Source organism: Amblyomma americanum, chromosome 4 (genome assembly GCF_052857255.1).
Source record: "Amblyomma americanum isolate KBUSLIRL-KWMA chromosome 4, ASM5285725v1, whole genome shotgun sequence".
Taxonomy (NCBI): Eukaryota; Metazoa; Arthropoda; class Arachnida; order Ixodida; family Ixodidae; genus Amblyomma; species Amblyomma americanum.
Window position 1 is genome coordinate 145002990 of NC_135500.1, and position 21998 is coordinate 145024987.

General features: G+C 46.9%; 1 protein-coding gene across 2 annotated transcripts in view; it reads left to right on the forward strand.

The window, feature by feature from the left end:
- Positions 1-21998, forward strand: part of LOC144128483 (vesicular glutamate transporter 1-like) — a 201247-nt gene that overhangs the window by 97888 nt on the left and 81361 nt on the right. For both annotated transcript variants that reach the window (XM_077661911.1, XM_077661910.1), the window contains exon 2: positions 15995-16078. In XM_077661911.1, the coding sequence (XP_077518037.1) occupies positions 15995-16078 (84 nt within the window). The remainder of the gene's footprint in view (positions 1-15994; positions 16079-21998) is intronic.

A 21998-nucleotide genomic window follows, 5' to 3' on the forward strand; every position in this document is an offset into this window, starting at 1 on the left:
CAGTTAACTGGCTTAACATGCACTGTACTGATTTTTAAGGCACTGGCTTAAAGTAGGCTCTATAAAGGTTTAGTTCAAGTAAGTACGTTTAGGTTAAGAACACGTACCTCAAGTAGGTACTGTAAGTTAAGTAATTAAAGTAGGAGAAAATAAATAATGCAAGCTTGATATAGGATAGGAAAAACTTTATGTAAATGCCGGAACTCGACGGTTTAACGCGTCGTGACGTTGGCTAAGCTTAAATTACTGGTTTAACAGCTTCAGTCGTCGCAAGCCTTCTCAGTTATATGCGCGGCAACATACACGATTCATCCATGAATGAGCACTCTCTCTTGATTATTCAAAGCCAAGCTGATCTCGCTTCTCCGTGTGCCACCCTCTTTTGTCTCTAGCACGTTTTTTTTTTGCAATAAATATTGCACCACGAAGACCTGCTTATAGTGCTGTCTAGTGTCACACAAGTCTTCAGAGTGTGCGCCTGCATTGTATTCCAGGATGGGTTTGGACCACGAAATTCAACCTCTTGATCCAAGAATTGTGCACATCAGTCAGATTTCCAATTTTATACTATTATAAAACTATTCGGTTGTCTCAGTGCTTAATATTCGCAGACCTTAGCGGTTGTCTTTCGATTAGTTAGTAGGCGTTACTTCTATGAGCCGCGAGCGAAATCCAGGCAACGGCAATCAATTTCTACAAGCTATGCCAGCCTTGACTTGAAAGAAACGATACGTGGCCCCAAATATTTTGGAACGCAGAGAAAGTACCACAACCTGAACAGTTCTAAAAAGGGTAACTGCGTTTTCTACGAAAAGGTTTCCAGCTTGAGAATGAACAATTGGTGTCATTTGGCGAAATCCGGCTTCTGAAAGAGCAGTTCATGTTTTGTTTTGAAATACTCTAGAGCATGCCACGAAAAATAGGGTCATTTAACTAAAATTACTTTCCCTGAAGCTCTTGAAAAAATCTCTAAATTTGCACTCCATAGTTTTTATTTTGTTGCAATAAGAGTATTTAGATCACAGTGCCAGTATATGCGTTTTTAGTTCGATTTTGTGACTCGTAATCAGCAAGTACGAAAAACAAAGTTGAAAACTTTTTCGCAAAAGTAGTTGGTCATATGGGCATTGTGTTCTGATTGTAAGTTATGAGAGAAGTGATTTCTTACATTGTTTTCTTTTTAACATCGAAGATCTGATGAAAACCGACAACACGAAATCGAAGATCACTGTAGTTTCTAAAGAACTTTATCAACTTTTGCACTTTCTGCTTTGTCATACTTGTTTAAAAACACTGCCGTACCCCGACTTGATGATTGCGTGCTTAACTTCTTAATGCACTGATCGACTTCTGAGTGTTTTCACAGTTTTCTTCACTTTCTTCAATCATTTTATCTTAATTTCCCTCCATTTTTAACCTATATACTGCACTGCCGGCAAGGTTTCATCCCCTCTTGTTTACTCTCTTAGTTGAGCATGCATGATGGATTGCGGTACCATTATAAGCCCAATACTGCACAAGCAGCGTTACCTGAGGTCGCCCTATTCTCTCCTCCAGCAAGGAACCTTCCACACTTTCGCACCGCCCGACTCATGATCCGTTATAGCAGCCGCAAATGTTGAGCTCTGCTGCAAGGCCTGCCAGGTTTCGTTCACCTCTACTTACTCTTCTACTCCAGCATTCACGAGACACGGTAATGTTGCAGCGCTATCGCTGCCTCTAGCAACACACAATAAACTTGCAACGATTACTCCGTAACCCTTCCAGCAGACAAGCATCCATGCTCCGGCTCATCATCCGGTACATGAGGGGCGTCAAAAAAGCAGACAAGCAAAAAAGAGCGCATCCTTCTACGTCATCGGCCGCGGCAGACCCTATCAGCTCAAGCTCGGGCTCCAGGACGGCGTCCCTTCCCGCACGCAAGCTGGCGTGAATAATTGAATGACGCGGCGGCGCTGACGTACGGGCCGATAAGGCAGCCGCCGCTTTCCCGCTCGTGCCATGCGCCGGCGGCGGCGGCGGCGCTGATTAAAGCCGGCATAATTAAAGCGCAGGGCCGGCCCACCACCATGCTGCGCGGAGCGAAAGCCGGGACGCCGATGAAAGAGAAGGGGGCGCGGACGATGCGCCGCCGACGCGCTCAATCGAAGGAGGCGGGGAGGAACCTCTCCTCCCTGGAAGGTTATCCTCCAAGAGAAACCGCTCGCCTTGCCGCTCTACTAAACGAGGCTCGTATCGAGAACGACGAGGCAGACGTGTAACGGGAGCGGTGGCGAATGCGTGGTGAACGTTACTGAGACAAAGCCACCTCTCAAGATAAGCTGGCATGCAAAAAGCTCCATTCCGTTTTGCAGAGAGCTTGACCATCATCGTAGCATACAGGGAACAAGCACCGACGCCGCTGCGGCAGCCAATTTGTTAAATATTTCATTTGGGCTAGTTGGTTGTCGCAGTGAAACATATTGACTAGCGCAAACACAGACAGGGACCAAAGTAAGAGTAAGAGACAGGACACACGCTAGACTGTCCTTCTGCGCCACCAGTGCCACCTATCAGTTGCTGTCGCGTAAAGACGATGAAGAAAATGAAGCTTGATGGAACAAAATGAACAAGGAGCACGCCCTCGGGAGCACCCCGAAGACATCTAGCAATACAAGATAACTGAAATCTAACTTGATAGGGTGCTCTAATGCGGCGCGAAACACAAACGAAAAACGAGGAGGATCTAAAAGTTAAACATAAAAAGGGTGTGTGGTCTGTATCAGATGAAAACTTATCCGGAAGCTAAAACCAGCACGAGAGACCTGCAGCAATACCGACAACACGTGCCAACAGCACCAATGTTACTCTTACTTTGGTCCATGTCTGTGTTTGCGCTAGTCAATATGTTTCACGGCCAATTTGTGTTTCATGTTGCACTGAGAAGGGCTGCTGGCTTATCTAACCAGCTTATCTAACCTCCGTCCACCTTAATAAAAAAAAGTTGTCTTCGACCCTTCCCCCGAAAAACATTTCTGGCTACCTGTCTAACCTCCATCATTATCACTTTTTTTTTGCCCTAACTGGTCAGAAGAGCTTTAAGTTTTGTAATCGTATTTCCTAATAAATCACCTCTCTTTAACCGGGTGGTTTGAACCGCGACAATATAGATATTTGTCAGCTATCATAACGCTCGTTGAATGATGAAGCTTTTCTTTAGAGCAGATTACGTTGACTACACAAATAGCGAACTTTTTTAGTAAATAAAGTTATGCGGGGATCAGTGGCGTGAAATTATCTACCTCTGGCGCCATCTATATGTGTGTCAACATTTATTAATTGTAGAGCCATTCGCGCTTTTGGTTATCCGTTACGCTCCCTTGTGTGCTTCTGTCCCACTCTGATTTACGCAAGTACAGAGCAGTAGTGCTCACGAACCACCTCAAATGTGCGCCGAAGACCACCACGCTTCAATCCGTTGGAAATTTGAACTGTGGCCCACAGGGGCGGCTGCGGCGTCGGCTGCTGAGCACTAAGCCTCTGGTTCGAACCCCAGCCGCTGCGGTCACATTTGCATGCCCGACTGCTGTGCGACGTCAGTGCACGTTAAATAACCCCAGATAAAAGATCGCTACTCAGCCTCAGCTGTTCGAAATTAATCAGGTGTCCTTCGTTATCGCGTTAGAAATACAAGGTCATAACAAGCCACAGTGAGGGTAAGAAAAGGTTCAGCAGACTAACATGCAATGACAGGAATTGATTATGTGCCCAGTTAACGTGTAACACCCGTCAGGGCATTCACTCGAATGAGCATCTACTCTAACCATTTTTTTTTCTTTTTGAGAAGTTGGCCTCGAATCACACCCACCGGATGCTGTTTTTTTTAACTCGAAAAAAGGATAGTGTTGTATAATCTCTTTGCTTTTACGCTTGCATGGGTTTAATTTCGTACGAAAATTTTCGGCCCAATATGCCTGAAAGTTTAATGAAACGTATTCTGTTTCACTAGTCTTGTGCATGAATTTGTCTGATTACTGTGAAGATTCGCAGCGTCCTTGTGAAAAAAAAATGTAGTTTTTCGCAGCAACTCTCGAGAATATACAAATACTAGGTAAAAAAATTAAAACTTAGAGTTCATACGCTTTCGCCAGGAAACGCGAGGTGAGAAAGCCTTTAGCAATACCTGAACAGATCCGAGGTACAAGAAATCGCCTGTAGGTTTAGAAAATATGTATATACTGCTCGCTGCATGCGACCCACCTCGAAGGCTCTCTCTTTGCCTGCAGGAAAACAATAAAAAAAATCCGAATCTAAAAAATTCATTACCGTAGCCCACTTTCTGGCTACTCTATTTCTATTGAAAAGAAAAGATCCTGAATGAAGACCTTTTCAAAAAGAGATATCTGCCCCGCAATCGGCTTTTCTCATTTATTTTCCTTGCTGTTTTCTTACTCTCTATTGAGCGGCAGAGTACGTGGCACATCTTTTCGACACCAGACGTGTCACAACCTCCTCTCACTCTTTCTCCGACCATCACTTTCATCCCGTGCAGCCCCATTGTTTTTTCCGCGGCCTTTCGCAGCAACCGCACATGTATAAACAGCATCGAGCGACCCAAACAACGCCGGAGAACGGGCAGGGCAATCAATCTTTAAAAGCTGTCTTATCTCTCGGGCCGGAGTCATTTCCACGCAACCTCAGCGTCTTAGCGCGCCCTTCCACGTCCCCTTGCTCGGGGCTCTGCTTCCTTAATTTACTTCTCCCCTGGCTTCTTGCGTGTTCCTCTTTCGGGGGCTCAGTTTTTTTCCCCTTTTATTTCCCTATCACACGTGAACCCACGCACACACACTACCGGAACGTGCAATTGTAAAGCGAGCCCCTCCGAACTATTTCTATCTCCTTTGCTTTGTTGCTCGAGATTTAGTGCTTCAGCCGATGGTGCATTCTGCTTTTATTTTTACTGAGTCGAGGCTTTCTATATTGAGCTCTCTGTTGCCGTCCTCACGGCCCTTTCCAGCTGGCGGCGGGATTTATCCTACCCCTTCTCCTCTTCCTACCCACTTCCCCTCGACGCTTTTCCATTTCCCAAGTCCTTCTATTCCGGTAAGATGCGCGGCGGTTGCGCGCCGAGCACTTCGGGCAGCCAGCGGCCTCTTCCACCCGTTCCGAACTGGACAGCCTTCCCCACTTCCCCATCTCCCCTCTTTCCAGCCTTCCCTTCTCGACTGGAAGCTGCGTGAGCAGCGGCTGAGAAACCGAGTTTGGCACGGCTTGATTAGATCGGAAGAATCTCGCGCTAAAGTGGTTGCCTTCTCTCCAGCCCTCTTCCCTACACATTCCCTACTCCCTCGCCAGTGTTCTCTTCCGTCCTCTCCCCATTCTTCCTTTGCAAGTTATTTCTTCTTCCTTCTTTCTTTTTCTTATAGCGGCTCTTTTTTTTTTTGATAGCGAAAAGAGGGAAGAAAGAGGAGAGTGCGCAGTCCCGCCGCTAGGAAATCGCATCACCTCTCGTCTGCGTCGCGGTTTCCATGGCGACCGACGACTCGCAGCGACAGACATAGCGTGAGCGCGTAGTCTCTTTCGCGGCCGCGTTATGTGCGAAACAGTGGTGGACACGCGCGGTATGCACAGCTCGAAATGGTGTTCTTTCTCCCTCTCACGTTCTCTCTAATTTCGCGACGATGTAGATTCAAGAGGACACGCTTCGTCTGTCTTGTGCCCGACCGTTGTATCTTTTAGCTGTATTCGCCCTAGTTTCTTTTTTTATTCCACGGAGCATATAATAAGCGAGGGAGAGAGAGAGAGAGAGAAAGTCGGTGAGTACAGTTTTCGCTCTGCCTTTAATACGGCTCAAGTTTTTGCTGCGAAAATACTTTAGACAACTATGGGCTGAGTATACCCTAACGAGAAGCCACGCTTGGAGATAGGTCAGGCCTGCTCGTAGAATGTGCATCCCATGAATTCTGTCGTGTGGATTCAGCTATGTAAATCAGCAGAAGCAGCCAGTGTGGACGGGAGAGCGAGCTAGTGCACAGTGCCTTCGGCCATTCCTGTACGAATCCCGCACATCCTGCGTCACTGGTCCGCGTGTGGCCGTGTGATGCTTGACGGGACCGTGTGTGCCCCGTTGCCACGAGACTGTACCTCCTGTCATGTGACCGCAAATCAAAATGACACCAGCGTGACTCGATTATGTCGCAGATTTAGCTGTAAAAATGACCGCAAGAAAGTTTACGTTTATGGGGCTTACCGTCCCAAAGCGACTTAGGCTATGAAGGACGCCGGAGTGGAGGACTCCGGATAATTTCTACCTCCTGGGGTTCCTTAACGTGCATTGACAATGCACGGTGCACGGGTCAAGCATTTCGCCTTCATCAAAATGTGACCGCCCCGGCCGGGATCGAACCTGAATCTTTTGGGGCAGCAGCCAAGCACTATAGCCACCGAGACACAGCGGCGCCCAAAGACTACAAGAAAAGAAATTCAGCTTATCAAGTAGCGGACACAGTAGCTAAGCAAGAAATATCCAGAATGAAAACGTACTCGCATTGGTCTGCGCCTGTTTCGCGGTCATTGCTACTCTCTTCGTATTCCTCACGTCTCAACGTGAGGTCGCTTTCCTTGCACCTTGGTAACTCAGCGCGTGCTGCGGCACTAACATCAGGTTTCCTATTTACTACAAGACAGCACTTGTAGACCCACGTTCAATCTGTGGAAGAGTCGCATAATATACAATCCTGCAGAGGAACCACCGACAACAAAGTCTCCTATTCGAAAGCGTTATGCGGTGGTTAGCAACATGTATGCTGAACAAACTCAGTATCCCGAATGGTCGCAGCTACTTAGCGAGTTAACATATTTTCCTGAGTTTCGTTTCGGAAAACATAATAATATGCCAAAAACTCGCAGGAACAAGGGCAGAACCGGTGTTTTTTTTTTTCTGGGCAGTAATTAATCAAAAAAATTCGCGGTGGTTCAGCACTGGTTAAACCTGGAGTGACGCGACAGCTAGAGCTGGCTGAGTGGAACTTGGTCACGTGACCAAACACGTGACGAAACACGTGATCAGCCACGGCTCCGCGCCGCCGGCAGCTGCTCCGCATCACGTGACCAACCACGCGACAGCGTGGCGGCGCAGTCACAGGGTGGCGGCGCCGCCACACTGAAGGCTCGAAATGCTACCGTAATGTAGCTATCGCTACAAAATCTCCTGATGGAGTCTACTGAAAGGTGTTTTTACAGTTAATAAATTAAGTGCCCGATTAAAACCTAGCGGATAAGAGTGCATGCTTTTTCCTTCGAAGTCTGATTACTGGCACATCGAGAGAAGCCATGCGTGTTTGGTCAGAAACGTGCTATGCTTTCAAGGGCACTGCGATCACTCATCGCGCAGGTCATCCCTGCCTGACTCGTTCTACAAGCGTTTAGCGTTTAAAAGACACTACACGCCATTTTCACTTACCAAAATTACACGTCCTCTGGAAGTGTAAACCATCACATATTTTTGCCCAGCTTGAAGCGCTGTGGCTAGCAGGAGCAACTAATCTGGTGGTTCCACACATTCCATCTGCCTAGAGCAAAAAGCTACCAGAAATGCATGAAGCTTAGGCATCTTAATGTTAATTCTCTTAATGTTTTTTTTCTTATTGATCCCTAACCTATTCCTTGGAGAAGCCGCACTTGTAAGCCCCTCACTCGCTTTGAAGGTGATATAAGAAGTATGCATGTTAAATAAATTCATTATTTAAGGATGTTGAGCATGTTTAATCCTGTATTTAGTGCATCATATTCCTGTGTCCTTGTGCACCACAGAACTCTATATAACTCTCCTATTTTACTGAACATCGTTTGCTGATTATTTTATGCTTGTTTACCTGATGCATCCAGTGCTTGAGACTTCCTGCAACGCTTGTAGGCGAACAGCGAGGCAATGAAGAAAGAAGATCGAGCTCATTTTATTCAGCCTTCACCGAACTTAGTACTCCTGGAAGTTGAGCACCTCATTTTTCTTAATTAGGTACGTCATTTAGAGCATGCATTAAAAGTTCTTTATCGGGTTTCGGCTAACTTCGACACGACGCGTTATGAGCATCTATAAAATTTATCTCAATCAGGAACGTCACTCAAAACTCTCATCCCAGATTTCCTTCGCGTAGTGTTTTGAAGCCTTCACGGCAACTTGATACGGTAGCGAAACTAAATAAATAGAAAGGGCACCTCATAACCAGCGGTAGTTGAGTTCCACCTACGCGCGAGTCATGTAGAAAGAGAAAAGAAAAAAAAACGCTGACTTTCCAACGCTGACGGAAGTACCGCGTTACGAGTCCGTATAATCAGGGTGCAGCGTATGCATAGTAATAAAACAGAGAATACCGGCGACTGCATATTTCGGTCGGCTTCAGAAATTGGCGAGGGCAGCAATTGTGCGTCGGTAACGTCGGGGATTTAAAAAAAAATGAAGCACCAAAAAAAAAGAAATATAAAGCGTGGATGGTAAAGCAGGGTGCAGAAAAGTAGTCCTTTAGGCGTCCATTATACATGCCGGAATACGACTGGCGGCGGGAGATGTTGACAGCCACGCAACTACACTGAAGAGCTATCGTCCTGCGCATGCGCCGGGTGTCACGAGTAGTGGATCTATGCGGCGCATAAAGAGAAGAGTACTCTGTTGCTCTCCAACAGCCCGCCGGCTCACATCGACACGCAACACTGACGCTTCCGATGAGGATGCTCAAAAGAAACCCGGAGAGATCATCATCCCACGAGGGCGCGATAGAATAAAGGAAATAAGAGAAAAAAAAGGGGAAGCGTGTTGGCGTCACTTTGAAGCCAACAAGCCGAAAGGAGAAAAAATAGTCACCCAGTCACGAGAGAACTGCACAGCAGGCTGAGAAGCATCACTGATCTGAGCTCCGCGGGCCAAAAAAAAACAGAAAAAGAGAAGACGCCGGTTGCAGGGGAGACTAAGCGGTTCGCGCCGACGCTCGAACATCGAAACTCCATTAGCTCGTTAGGGAGCGAATCCCGAAAGATTAACGAGTCAGAAGGCGAGGCGCCCGAGGGTGGATGCCTCGGCCCGATCGGCTCGCCTCTCTCGCCTCGCCTTCCTCGCTTCGGCGTTCTTTCTCTTTCTCTGCCCTTTTTCTCTCTATTGCCCTCCTTCAGTCCGTTTGCCGGCACGGCGGCTTTTACCTGTTCTTTGACTGAAGGCACGCATCGAGGGTCGTCGCAGCCCACGCGTATTTCGTCGTCTTGGATTGTTCCAACTGCTTTCCTGTCCTCGAAAGCTTCCAGGTCACGTATCATCCTTCTCTCACCCAAAAGTTCCCCCTCACCCCTGCCTTTTTTTCTCACTCTCTCGCAGTCGCTTCGACCGGGGAAACGAGTGCGCATAGCGAACATGTATCGCGGTGTCTCGCGGAAAGGTGTTGTACTACGCTGGCGGCACACCTGTTATCTGACGGACGCGGGGCGTCGAGGGACTCCCGTGACCGGAGCTCGGCACCGCTTGCAAACAAGGGCGCAGCAGGACGGCTGAGGAACTGGGGTATCCAGCAGTACGCGGCTGGCTAATGCGGGCCTCTCTTAATGCTAATGCGTTCCGGCTCGCCCGCCGCGCGCGTTGCTCTTCACGCGCATAGCCTTTGTATGAGTGAGGTTGTAAAGAGCGGGAAAGAGAGCGGGGGGAGGATGGGTGGAGATGGGGGTGAGGCAAACGGAAGAGGCACTCACTGTAGCAATATGGGCTCACCAAGCTGCACTGCAATAAGCGCGCCATGATAACCCGCAGCGAAACAACATCGCTCGCCCCCGATTTATTTTTAGCGCGTTTTCTCGCTTCATTGCGTGTGTTTGTCGCTTTTATTTTTATGCGAGCACTGTTTCTCTTCGCGCAGCCCACTCGTATAGCGACCCACTCGGTGCTCTTGTGACGGGCCGTTAAAGCAGGAGTAGCTTTGTTTATACTCGAGATATGAGCGGTGGGCTACTTTAATGAACTTCTGTTCTTGAGGGCGTTGGAAATCTTTTTCGCGTACAAGAGTTTGGTCGGGGTCACCGCTTTTGCTTTTAATCTGAATACAGAAAAAAAAATGGCTGAGATTTTTTTTTTCTCTCGCATGGAAAAAAAAAATGAGGGCACACGTACTTTGTGGGTGAACGCTTACGTTAACACGTCAATACGCCGTGCTGTGCTCAGTGTCTCGTTTATGAAAACTATGGCATGTGTAAGGCGCTTCTTTTGTACATGGTGCTGCGAGGAATGCCACCGGAAATATTATCGGCACAGCTATAGCCCTCAAATATCAGCCGTGGTAGAGGGCGAAACTTTTGGGAGTTTTATTCTAGACGCTTTGCGTCAAGCCATAGCCAGCCGATTAGCCGGAAACGTGCGATTAATGACGGAGACAGTGCGAAGGCTACGAGGCATAGCGAAACACTTTAAAATGACAGCGCTAACAGTGTTTTGCTTTCGGTCCTCGTCTTCGCGTTGTTTAAATTTGGTATTGCTAACGCATCAACAACCTCTGTTTGTCACCTTTTAGAACTAAACATCACTACACCTAGCATTGTCTTCCGTTTCGTCACGCTCCCCGCAGTACGAGCGACGGAGCGGTTGTTTAAAATAATCCACTGTCTGCACTGAAGCATGCGTCACCTCGTAGTACTACGCACCGGCACAGCGCCTGTACGTGGCACAGCGAGTATTCCGCCATGCCCACAGCGCACCTTCTCGTGCGAGACTGTACTTATGATCCCGTTGTGCGGCATTCCTTAAAATCACTAAGATCAAGGGACAGCGGAGCGTTCCAACCGGTATACTGACAACATGGTTCGGTATACCGGTTGGAGTGCTTGTTAGGTGTGATTCTGTGACGTTGTTAGGTGTGACGGTGCTTGGGGTGTCCTCGCGCACGGACACCTCAAGCGGCATCACACCTAACAACGTGTCCGAGGAGCCTCCTTGGCGGGCATCACAGCGGCGCACCACAAGGACGACCGAACCCCAACCCTCCCTTCTATTCCCCTGAACGCGACTCCCCCCCAGCAGCAGCAGCCGCCTCCCCTCGGTCCCGTTAATCGGCTTAGCCGGAGACCAGCGCGCGCCCTATTCCCACGCCACAATGAAGCTAACCAGGCGCGAAGGGAAACTTCATCAGGCGCCGCAGGGTCGCGTGGCATTCTTCTGTGTTCCTCTCTCCTCCTGATCTCTATATGGGTTCGCTTTCTTTTTTCTTCTCCTGTCCTTCCGGCGTAGCTCGTTTTCATTGCATCTTCACGTCTTCAGGGCGAAGCTTTCGTGTCGTGTGGACCTTCCTCAACGTTCCTCATCTCCCGGCATGCACCCTCGCTTATTTACTGGCTCGGCGTGAAGACAACAGGGAATGAGTCTCGCCCTCTTTCATGTTTCACCCGCGGGATGCGCGGAGACAGAGAGGCGCAGCCACGTGTGTAAGCGCAACGTCGCTGCAGATAGAAGGAAAGCACACCGGCACACTTGCATGTACTGCTTGCCCAAGGCGTATGCTGCGAGAAAAAGGGTCCAGATTTGCGGCGTTTGACTGTAGCACTTTATGGAGGCTCAATTACCTCCCATTCTTATACAGACCTCGAACTTCGACTGCACCATAAACAAAAAAGAGTTTTAACGTAGCTAACACAGTAGACGTGAGAAAGCACGTGTTTGTTTAGCGTGATTGGCTCTTGGTTTTGCTTTGCTGGGTCGATGGCACGTCTGGTGACGATATCAGACTCAGGTCAAGCTCTCATCGAGGTTAAGCTGATATGATTTGTTCGCGCCGCAGTTGAAGTTGATGTAGACGACGATGTGCAATGCACAGCGTGAGAGTGCGTTGCAGTTTAACACGAGGCGTGACCGGCGGCGGTAACAGCTTAGTTGCAGTGGCCGGCGAAGCTGGTATGCTCGCGCCGCCCCGAGTTCGAATCTCATTCGCGGCAAATATTTATTTATTTATTCAAGGTGAAGGTCAAGGGTTTAGCGATGGCCCGGATTTTGCAGCTTTGGTGGTGAAGTAGACCTTTACCTCTAAAAGGTACCGCATGACTGCTCCAACTGCAGAAAGAATCAGAATAAAGTAGCAGAAGAGGGTAGTAGTAACACAGTGTCCCGTCACTCTATAGCTGTCGGCTTTATGCGAAGTAACAAAGAAAACCGTGGCACGCAGATGAAATAAGGGGCTTTGCAGAAAGAAAGAAATTAAAGGGCCTATCGGTGTTTTATTTTACCAAACATGTTATTTAAATTACGCATTAAATATTCCTTGTTATTAGTACGGTCTGAATATTTACACTGTCTAAAAAACACTAACGCATTCCTGACGTGCAGGAAGAAAGCGCCAGTTCTGTCTGCCTATCGTAGCCGTCCTCGTACTTTCGCGTTGCCTGACTCTTCCTGTGTAATAAAACTGCTTTTTCCATTTTTTTTCCACACCTTGCTGTTGCTTATCGGGAGCTTGCCTCCACAGCCATTTTCTCACTGCTGCGTAAAATCCCCTGAAGAAAATTCTATCTATCCTGTCTTCATTTTAGCAATCAGCTGTCTAGGAACCGGAAAAAAGCGGCCACTTCTGTCTAAATCTGTTCGGTTGATTGTTTCTCTGTCATTGATGCTTGGTCAAATAATTGACCGAAGAAAGAAAGAAAGAGAGAAAGGAAGAAAGAAAGAAAGAAAGAAAGAAGGAAAGGAAGAAAGGAAGAAAGAAGGAAAGAAAGAAAGAAAAGAAGAAAGAAAGAAGGAAAGAAGAAAGGAAGAAAGAAGGAAAGAAGGAAAGAAAAGAAGAAGAAAGGAAGAAAGAAAGAAAGGAAGAAAGAAAGAAAGAAGGAAAGAAATAAAGAAAGAAGGAAAGGGAGAAAGAAAGAAAGAAAGAAAAGAAGAAAGAAAGGAAGAAAGAAGGAAAGGAAGAAAGGAAGAAAGAAAAGAAAGTAAGAAAGAAAGAAAGAAGGAAAGAAAGAAAGGAAAGAAGAAAGAAAGAAAAGGAAGAAAGAAGGAAAGAAAGAAAGAAAGAAGGAAGGAAGGAAGGAAGGAAGGAAGGAAGGAAAGAAAGAAAGAAAGAAAGAATGAAAGAAAGAAAAGAAAGAAAGAAGGAAAGAAAGAAAGAAAGAAAGAAAGGAAAGAAGAAAGAAAGAAAGGAAGAAAGAAGGAAAGAAAGAAGGGAAGAAAGAAAGAAAAGAAGAAAGAAAGAAAGAAGGAAAGAAAGAAGGAAAGAAAGAAAGAAAGAAGGAAAGGGAGAAAGAAAGAAAGAAAGAAAAGAAGAAAGAAAGGAGGAAAGAAGGAAAGGAAGAAAGGAAGAAAGAAAAGAAAGTAAGAAAGAAGGAAAGAAGGAAAGAAAGAAAGGAAAGAAGAAAGAAAGAAAAGGAAGAAAGAAGGAAAGAAAGAAAGAAAGAAGGAAGGAAGGAAGGAAGGAAGGAAAGAAGGAAAGAAAGAAAGAAAGAAAGAAAAAGAAAGAAAGAAAGAAGGAAAGAAAGAAAGAAAGAAAGGAAGGAAAGAAGAAAGAAAGAAAGAAAGAAAGAAAGGAAGAAAGAAAGAAAAGAAGAAAGAAAGAAAGAAGGAAAGAAAGAAGGAAAGAAAGAAAGAAAGAAGGAAAGAAAGAAAGAACGAAAGAAGGAAAGAAAGAAAGAAAAAAGAAAGGAAGAAAGAAAGAAAGAAAGAAACAAACAAACAAACAAACAAAGATAGAAAGAAAGTATGCTCGCGTCCTTTGTATGAAAGGCAGCCGGTGCTTCCTCCTTGACCTTCGCGCGTGTATGCCGAAGAGATTACGTTTGTTTTACGTCGATACGCTCGACAGATTATCCTGTCATCGGGGTTGCCCCCAGGGGATTGGGGAATGCTCGGGGAAGTTTTCGCGAGCCGATAACTCCTTTGTTTCAGCCTCCGCTAATCCGATCGCGAACAAAAAGTAATCCAAACCAGAGTGCGGAGACGAGGGTCTTTAGAAAGACTCCGCAGATTGTTTGCATAATCCCTGCCTTCCACAGGAATCAAGTGACTCGACACAATGGCGGTGCAAGGGACCATACGGTCCAAGTGACTTGTTCCCGGCACATGGCACGCAACGTCCCTGCCATTCACTTTGCGCCATGTTTGACTTTTATGAAGGCGTTCTGTATAGTTGTGCGTATTTTTCGACAGCTTGTTTTAAGACGAGCGACGTTTTGGCTTAACAATAGTTTCTTCTTACACGCCTAGACGATAGCCGTATCAACCATGTATGACTGTTACAAATGCTTGCATCTTCTGCAAATGCACGTTACTTGTTGCTTTTTAATATTTGTTCTTTTTTTATTAAGAGCTGAGGAACTTTTGTCCCGATGTGTTAAAATAGTTCAAAATATACGGAAAGAAAACTGACTGATGAACTGGAGTATTCCTAAACTTTCCGAATCCGCGTTAATTTCTTTGTTAGAGGTTTCCACCGTGCTTTGCTATCGTTGGCAAAACGTTGCTTCGGCAGTGACTTGGATATTAGGGTACTGCCGTCTGCAACAAACAACACTGGGTTTGCGTTGACAAGGCCGGTCAGTACAACTCTGTAAATTCAAGCTACTTAATTATGTTCCGCCAAGCCTTACACCGTCTTCGCCACACATAATTCTGCTTTCCTTGTAGGAGCAAACACCCTAGCACATGCGCTTTGAGCTTGCATTCTCTAGTTTCCTCGGCGCATGCATATATTTTATGGAAACGACTGAAGAGCGCTAGCAGACGGGGAAGAACAGAAGAACACAGACACATCCGCTGACTGCACCAACCAGCCCGACTAAGCCCTCTTCTTGGACATGTTTTATATAGGCGCTTTCCGATTACAGCATGTCATCAACAGCATCATCATCATCACGTTCAGCCCGATTAATACCCGTTGCATGACAAAAACATCTTCCACTGATCTCCGATTATCCCTACCGTTTGCCAGTCATGACCACCCTATATCCCAATAGATATCCTCACCACCCAACTTGACTTTTGTCTAAAGGTGAATGGTTGTCTTATTACCTAGCGTGTAATGCGTAGAGGAAACGGCAGAACATTCTCGGCCGAGGCAGTTTACGGCTGGCCTTCCGAAAAAGGGAAGGAGCCGGATGCAGGTAAACTCACACTGCGTTGTCACCGTCGCATTCAGGCTACAACAGCGCTGAACTTCATGAACACCGACCTCGTCACCGCACCGGATCTTAGTTGTGCGGTGGATGCTGGCAAGGTGCTCCTTCCACTGATGGTGACTACGACAGACACAGGAGGCAGAGCCTCTTGTGCCGTGGGGTGCACTTGTGTGAAAAAGCCACAGTTGGTTTTCTAAATGAACTTGGTTTTGGTCTTCCATGATGCTGGTAACGTGATCACAGCTAAAGATCATTTTCATCTTTATTAAAAATAAAAATTTTTATTAAGCCACGATGCTTTACAGATTATGGGAAAACATAATGAGATGTTACATGCCACAAAATTCAATGAACTAGGCGAAGAGTTTTGGAGTTCCAAAACTAAACGTAAAATGACCAAAGCAAAAAGAAAATGGTGTTCATCCTTGCAGATAAATCAATGATGTCCTCTTGCATGCTGTATTCGACTTTCCCAGTTTTTGCTTCAGATTTTAGAGTTGTTTAGATATGGCTCATTTCAAGCTGTTATGATGTCCGCTGTTCATCTTTCCTTTCTTTTTTCGAGTTGTATTCCTATTTGCTCTATATTTATACATAATTTTTGCATAATACGCACGTACTAGTGTGCCTAATGTCATTATTTTGTTTATATTTTTTGTACACATTCGGTGATTCACCGTACTGCCTGAACAACCAACAAGCACGCTGTGCTTAGGTTGGACAGGAAAAACTCATGTACTAAGGAAAGATGAAGAAATTCTCATTTGGTTTCGCTTGATTTGATTCAAACGACAAAACTTGTTTCCATCAATGTCCATTACAAGCGCAATTTGTTCACGTCGTTTTGAGTGAATTCTTCTGGTGCATACTAAGATGAAGTCTTTCTCTCGCGCAGACGATTGCCGGACGGTGGCGGCGAGTCGCTGGAGATGCCGACCATCAAGGCGCTCAAAAACCTGCCACCACCGGACCTCGTCAAGTGAGTACACGCTGACGAAAAATGTGCGGTTGTGTGTGTGAATGCGTCTGTCATTATGTATGTGTGTGGCTGCGCACGTGTGCGTGCGTTCAAGCGGTTGCTGGCACGGAACTTCCGCCTGCGCGGTAAAAGCAGGCCTCCTAAGACTAAACTGACGGAAGGCTAAACAGACCACGACGTTTCGGACTTCATGACACGTCCAGGCCAATAGCTTCGAGGCTGAGCGAAAGAATCAAAACGGCTCTAGAAAAAGACGAAACTCTCGAAGTTCAGGCTTGCGTAAAGCAGCAAGAAAATATAGAAGGACGCTTAAGCTTGGACTTAAGAGTAGACGCGATAGCGACTTCACCTCCTTTTTTTTTCTCTTTTTATTCGGTTTCTTTCTCATTTCTCACGGATTACCAATCCGCAATCATATTACCGGTCACGGTCATCGATTACAATCATAATTACTGATCATATTACCGATTATCAATCATAATTATCGATTAACAATCATCAATCACTATCCAGGTTGCATACACATAAACACCATTTGTGTCAGTACAAGAAAGCACCATAGTACCGCCTTTTTATTCCATGCGATTACTGACGCATAATTTGCATATTAATATTTGTTCGGTTTTCAATTACTTTAAGATCAGTACACATCCCAAACACAGGTTACTAAGTCATACACACCACAACGCGTTCACTAGGTGCCTCTCACATGCTTTAATTAAAGGCCTTTCGTGGCATATGAGTATCATTGTAATAAATACCATGTTTTAAAAAAAAGAGAGAACCCTTCGTGGCGTGTGCTTTGCGCACCCGTCAGGCACGCAGAGTGCCTGCGTTCGAACCCCAATGCCGGCAATTTCAGCTTTATATGTTTTATTTCAGGAATTCTGGGATTTCTTTTTCTTATGACGCCGGGTTTCCGAAGAACGAGATCCTTACGCCATAGTATAAAATGGAAAGGGATGAGCTTTACGAGGTCAGAGAACAGCGTGTATTTATGACACCACAGCCAGTATTGCTGCGGTACACAGCTCACAGCTGTTCGACAGGGACTCAGTACTGAAAGTTAGGGATAAATACAGCATTTTTTTAAGCCTCGCTTGACCCCTGAAACTCAGCAGCGCTAACGGCACGGGTAAGCAAAGAACGATAATGGCGCTCTATATTGCGGCCGGAGGAGACACATCTCTTGCGCGTCAGAATTCTCTACATTGCGAAATACTGCAACAAAACACCGAGCAAAGCATCGATGAAGAAACCCAGATACGCCCTAAATACGACCAGAGAGCGCCGGAGTGGCGCGGTGTTTATCATGCACTCGCGACGTGTATGGAAACTGGGTCTCTCCAGATCTGCCCAGCCAAAGAGCCCACCACCACAGAGTACAGACCGAAAGAAATGGACAAAAAAGAAAGAGGGAAGAAAAGAGACCAAAATAACAATAAAATGACAGAATATTGGAACGAGCCGCCCGTAAACTCGATTTAAAGCCCCCCGCCGCTCAAAGCAGGCGCTCCGGGTTGCGGCATCCTACGTCCGACGGCGATACGCAGCCTTTTCTCGTTCGGAAACGGCCGGCGGTCGCAAAGATCAGGGAGAAAGGGACAGGGGAGGGGGAGGGCGGGTTGCGTAGAGGTTGGCTCGGCGATAGAGCCAGGCAGGACGGGGATCGGCTTCATCATCATTCCCCGGCCGACGGACGCAGAAGGGAGCAGCTAGTCGCCCTCGCAACCACCGCAAGGACAGCGGAGCCGGAGGATCCGACGGGAGGAAAGGGAGGAGCGGGATGAGGAGGAGGGGAAGACCCGTGGCCGTCGTCCCGCCCGCGCCGCGCTCTCTCAATCTCCCGGCGGCCATCGATTTATCGACACACATTCGAGCTCGCAAAATGGGGACACACATCAAAGCGATGACATCAGGACGGGAGCGGGAAAAGGGAGCGAGCGTTGCTCTGGGGAGAGGGAATGGGGCCACGCCGCTCCCCCCAGTGCCCTTTCCGCTCCCCCGGACCCCTGCGGTGCGGCCCTTTCTCCCCCTTTCCTTTGCTCGCTCGTCCCCGACCTCCCGTTTTTGGACACGGTCCAACGTCGCTGTCTGCCCGCTCGGCTCCATCCTGCTGGCTGGCAAGGCATCGCCAGAGCAGGGAATGAGGTGCCAATGCGGCAGTTTGCCGCTGCGTTTCCCTAGTTGCTGTCTTTCCTTAACCATCTAAGTTCTTCGTGCGTTCCAACGAAGCCATATCTCCTTGAAGGACACGCAACTTATCACGAACGCCTGATGCGTGCCCTGTGCGCAAACAGTGGTGGAATTTGGAAACAAAAGACAGGTGCGCCTTTCTTCTGCTTGGTATAGGCAGCTGTAATTCACGCTGCACATTTAGCTTCTGTATGCGCAGAAAGAAATTGCGCCGTAACAGTGAAGCGATTTTCCGATCTCATCGCTAGTACTCGTCCGAAATGCTAAAGGGGTAATCATTAATGGTGACAGGAACTTCTGGCAGGTGTGCAAACAGAAAACGTTGTGCACCAGAAATATTTTTGCACTAAGGAATTCGAACTTCATAGCCTTTAAGTCATTTTTAATTGTTTGAGGGATTTTGAAATAGTTGCGTTACGACGTTACAACTTGCCACGCTATTGCGAAAGGCACGACCGTAAGAATCTTGTTGTGGCGAGAAAAACGCTTACGTTATCTTCGAATTTCACTTTTTTTGCTTAATGTTTCTGGTACCTGCCACAACGTGTCTAATTTTGGCACATCCAACGTCCTTCAAATGTATGCAGCATGTCTTGCGATTGGCTTCGACGAATTGAGGACGCGCGTTCTTTGTCGCACAATCTGGCGTTAGGTGTGCTGGAACCTACAGCGGAGCTGTAATGGCGACTCCGATGATTAAAAAAAATTAGGAAGATGAGAACATTTTGCCCACGAGCGCTCCGCTTCATGGGACAGACTGTTCTCATCAGAAACACGATTACCCGGCTTCTCATTTCCATCTTGCCGAATCGCCATCTGGCTGTTACAGACGATGTGAAATCGGCAGTGGACTGGGCATTAAATTGCAAAATGCTTGACAAAGTGATTTAAAGGTACTGACACATTATCGTTGTTCATATTCCTAGCTGCTTTGTCTCCATTATTTACCTTTCGCCGATAATTGTGTTCTAACTGCGCATCAATTAGGCATTTTCTCTTTGCGTTGTCGAAGCCAGGAATTCACAGAAGGAAGTCGACAGTTCTGCACACCGTAAATTTCCGACGCGGTCGAGCCTGGCTGGCGCATAAACGTTCCTAGTTGCAAGCTCGTGGTAACAGGCATGAAAACTAGCAACGCTCTGCGGCACTTTGCGTCACAAGTACCGCGGTTTTTGGATTCATGCTGTGAAGGTTCAATTACTTTAGAAAACATAGTTTGGATTCAAATCGCAACCTTCATTCGATTCATAGTTCAGACCTAGTGCTCTCCAGGATAAGAAATTACCAAACCTAATATCTTGCTGTAGAGCCAGTAGAATACAGGACGCGTCATGAAATTAGCCCCAGATACGCGGACGATCTCAAATTGGGAGTATGATCAACTAGGTTTCGATGTATTGACACTAAATAATCGGCGCCTAACAGAATTATTCTTGTAGGTAATATGCATCACATTTCACTAGACAAAACTGAATGAAATATTCAATTATAAGTGCAATCGTGTTTTTCTGTGCCTCTTGTGTACTACATGCATCTGCCTTCCAAGATTTACATATTTGATAACCATGTCCTATTTCGACAGTTTTCTGTTACAACATATGTTATCATAAATGATAGATCTGAGTGGTATTTCTGTCTTTGTAACTCTTGATCAGCATCGATTACGTTTTTTTTTTTATATTAGTGTGTGTGTGCATGCGCGTTTTTTACATATACTATTAGAGCCTGTCACTGCTCGAGGGGCGGACAGGGCTTTTGTCAGGCTGCGAAACTTGCAGCTTTTTCTCCGCCGCCCTTTTTCACCACTTGCACATTTTGTTGATAAATGAAATAAATGCTCATCATTACACACGTTCGCACGCGCACGAGCATGAAAAACTTTTTTATAATCCATATGCGCGCACCTTTCATCACCCACGCTCCACGAAAAATACACCTGCTAGTATATAAATATCTCTCTGCGCAAGAGAAAGTATACTCTTTGCAGTCAGGAAAACATCTATAGCCGCGCCATGAATGATGAACTCATTGAGCCTGTGCCATGTTATACCACCGTTAATTACTCCTATTCTTTTTTCTGCTCTTCCATTGGTTTTTTTACAGTGCCCTTCTAGTTTGTTCGTTCGTTGCTGCCCACACAGAAACAAAACGAGTAGTTTACGATAATCGCTCGCCGGCACCTCCTACTTCGTTCGCAGACATTAAGCTCACGCTTTTATTTTAGTTTTTGTTTATTTGCTGATATATGCTTGTTTACACTCCTTCTTCTAACTTTCTCTCCCTTTCTCATTATGCCTAATGGCAAAAATCTCGAATAAAAAAAATAGCGTAACTTACTAGACCGGCTAATATCTTCGCTGGCGGCACATCCCTGTGGATATATCCCTTACTCTTCGGCTCCCTCCACTGACAACATCGCCGCCACTCCACGGGGCAGATCCCCGGTCGCCAGCTGCCACGCGCATCTCCCGCGGCACCGCTTCGCGTCTGTACGGGGCCGGCCGCTCTGACTTCCGCCTCTCAAAGCGGTCCATTTCCGGTTCGGCCTCGAATCCTCTCCCCCTCTCCATCAGTTACAAGCCCCTGGACGTAGCTCCCATTCGTACGTGTGTTGGGTGGGTCGCCACAGCGACTGTGTATACACATACAGGGGAAGGAGAGGATGGAGAGCTCCAGCCTGGGTGTCGACGTCCTCAATCGACGCCTTCTCTTCCGACAGAGGGGATCGGATATTGCTGAGTGTGCCAGCGCCGCTCTTGCTCAGTGTTGTTGCTCTAAATATCACCCCCCTCTTTCCGGTCTTCTCGAGCGGTCCGAAGCAATGCCGCTCGACGGCAGAGTGCCTGCAGCATTCTTGTATAGCCTCGCTGAGTACGGGAACGGCGTTGCTATCATTCTCGTATCTAGTCACCCCGTATTGACTTAGGCAGCCGGAGTATGGCTTGGTAGGGCCGTTTCTCGAATAGCTTTCGGCCCGAAGCAACATTCTTGTTGCTTCAAGTTGGGTTTGAATGCGCTTCTAAACGCAATACTCCACGTATAACAGTATAGCGAAAGGCAGGAGACATGAAGGGAGCTTTAACGAGATGAATGGTAAAGAGATCGGCCGGAGAAACGCGTCTCTCGCCTACTACGTCACACAGAGGAAAAGGTAGAGGAACGAGGGATGATAGCAAGAGGTGGAAAGAGAAAACGAGAGAGAGTAACGTTATATTACAATGACCAGCATGCGGTGTTAGCAACACAATGAACACGTCCACAACACATTAGCTAGCAGGCGTGTCAGACAAATCCGCGACATGATCTTCAGACACGTTTCACATAAAAAAAAAATGCCGGAGATTTAGCTTTCGTTAAACCTGGAGTGACGCGATGGCTACAGCTAGCCGAGTGGAACTTGGTCACGTGACCAACCACGTGATCAGCCACGGCTTCACGCCGCCGGCAGCTGCTCCACACCACGTGACCAACCACGCGACAGCGTGGCGGCGCCGCCACGCTGAAGGCTCGAAATGCTACCGTAATGTAGTTATCGCTACAAAACAAAAATTTGAGCCTTCGCACTGGTCTTGGATCACTTTCATCCAGGTGTCCAAAACAAAGGCGGGAGTCAAGTCATTCGAAATTACCTTGAGCGCTCTCCTCTCGTTCGCATAATGGCAGCACTCGAGAAAGGTATAGAAAATTGTTGGTGGTCTGTTGCAGAAAGAACTGCTACGGCTGC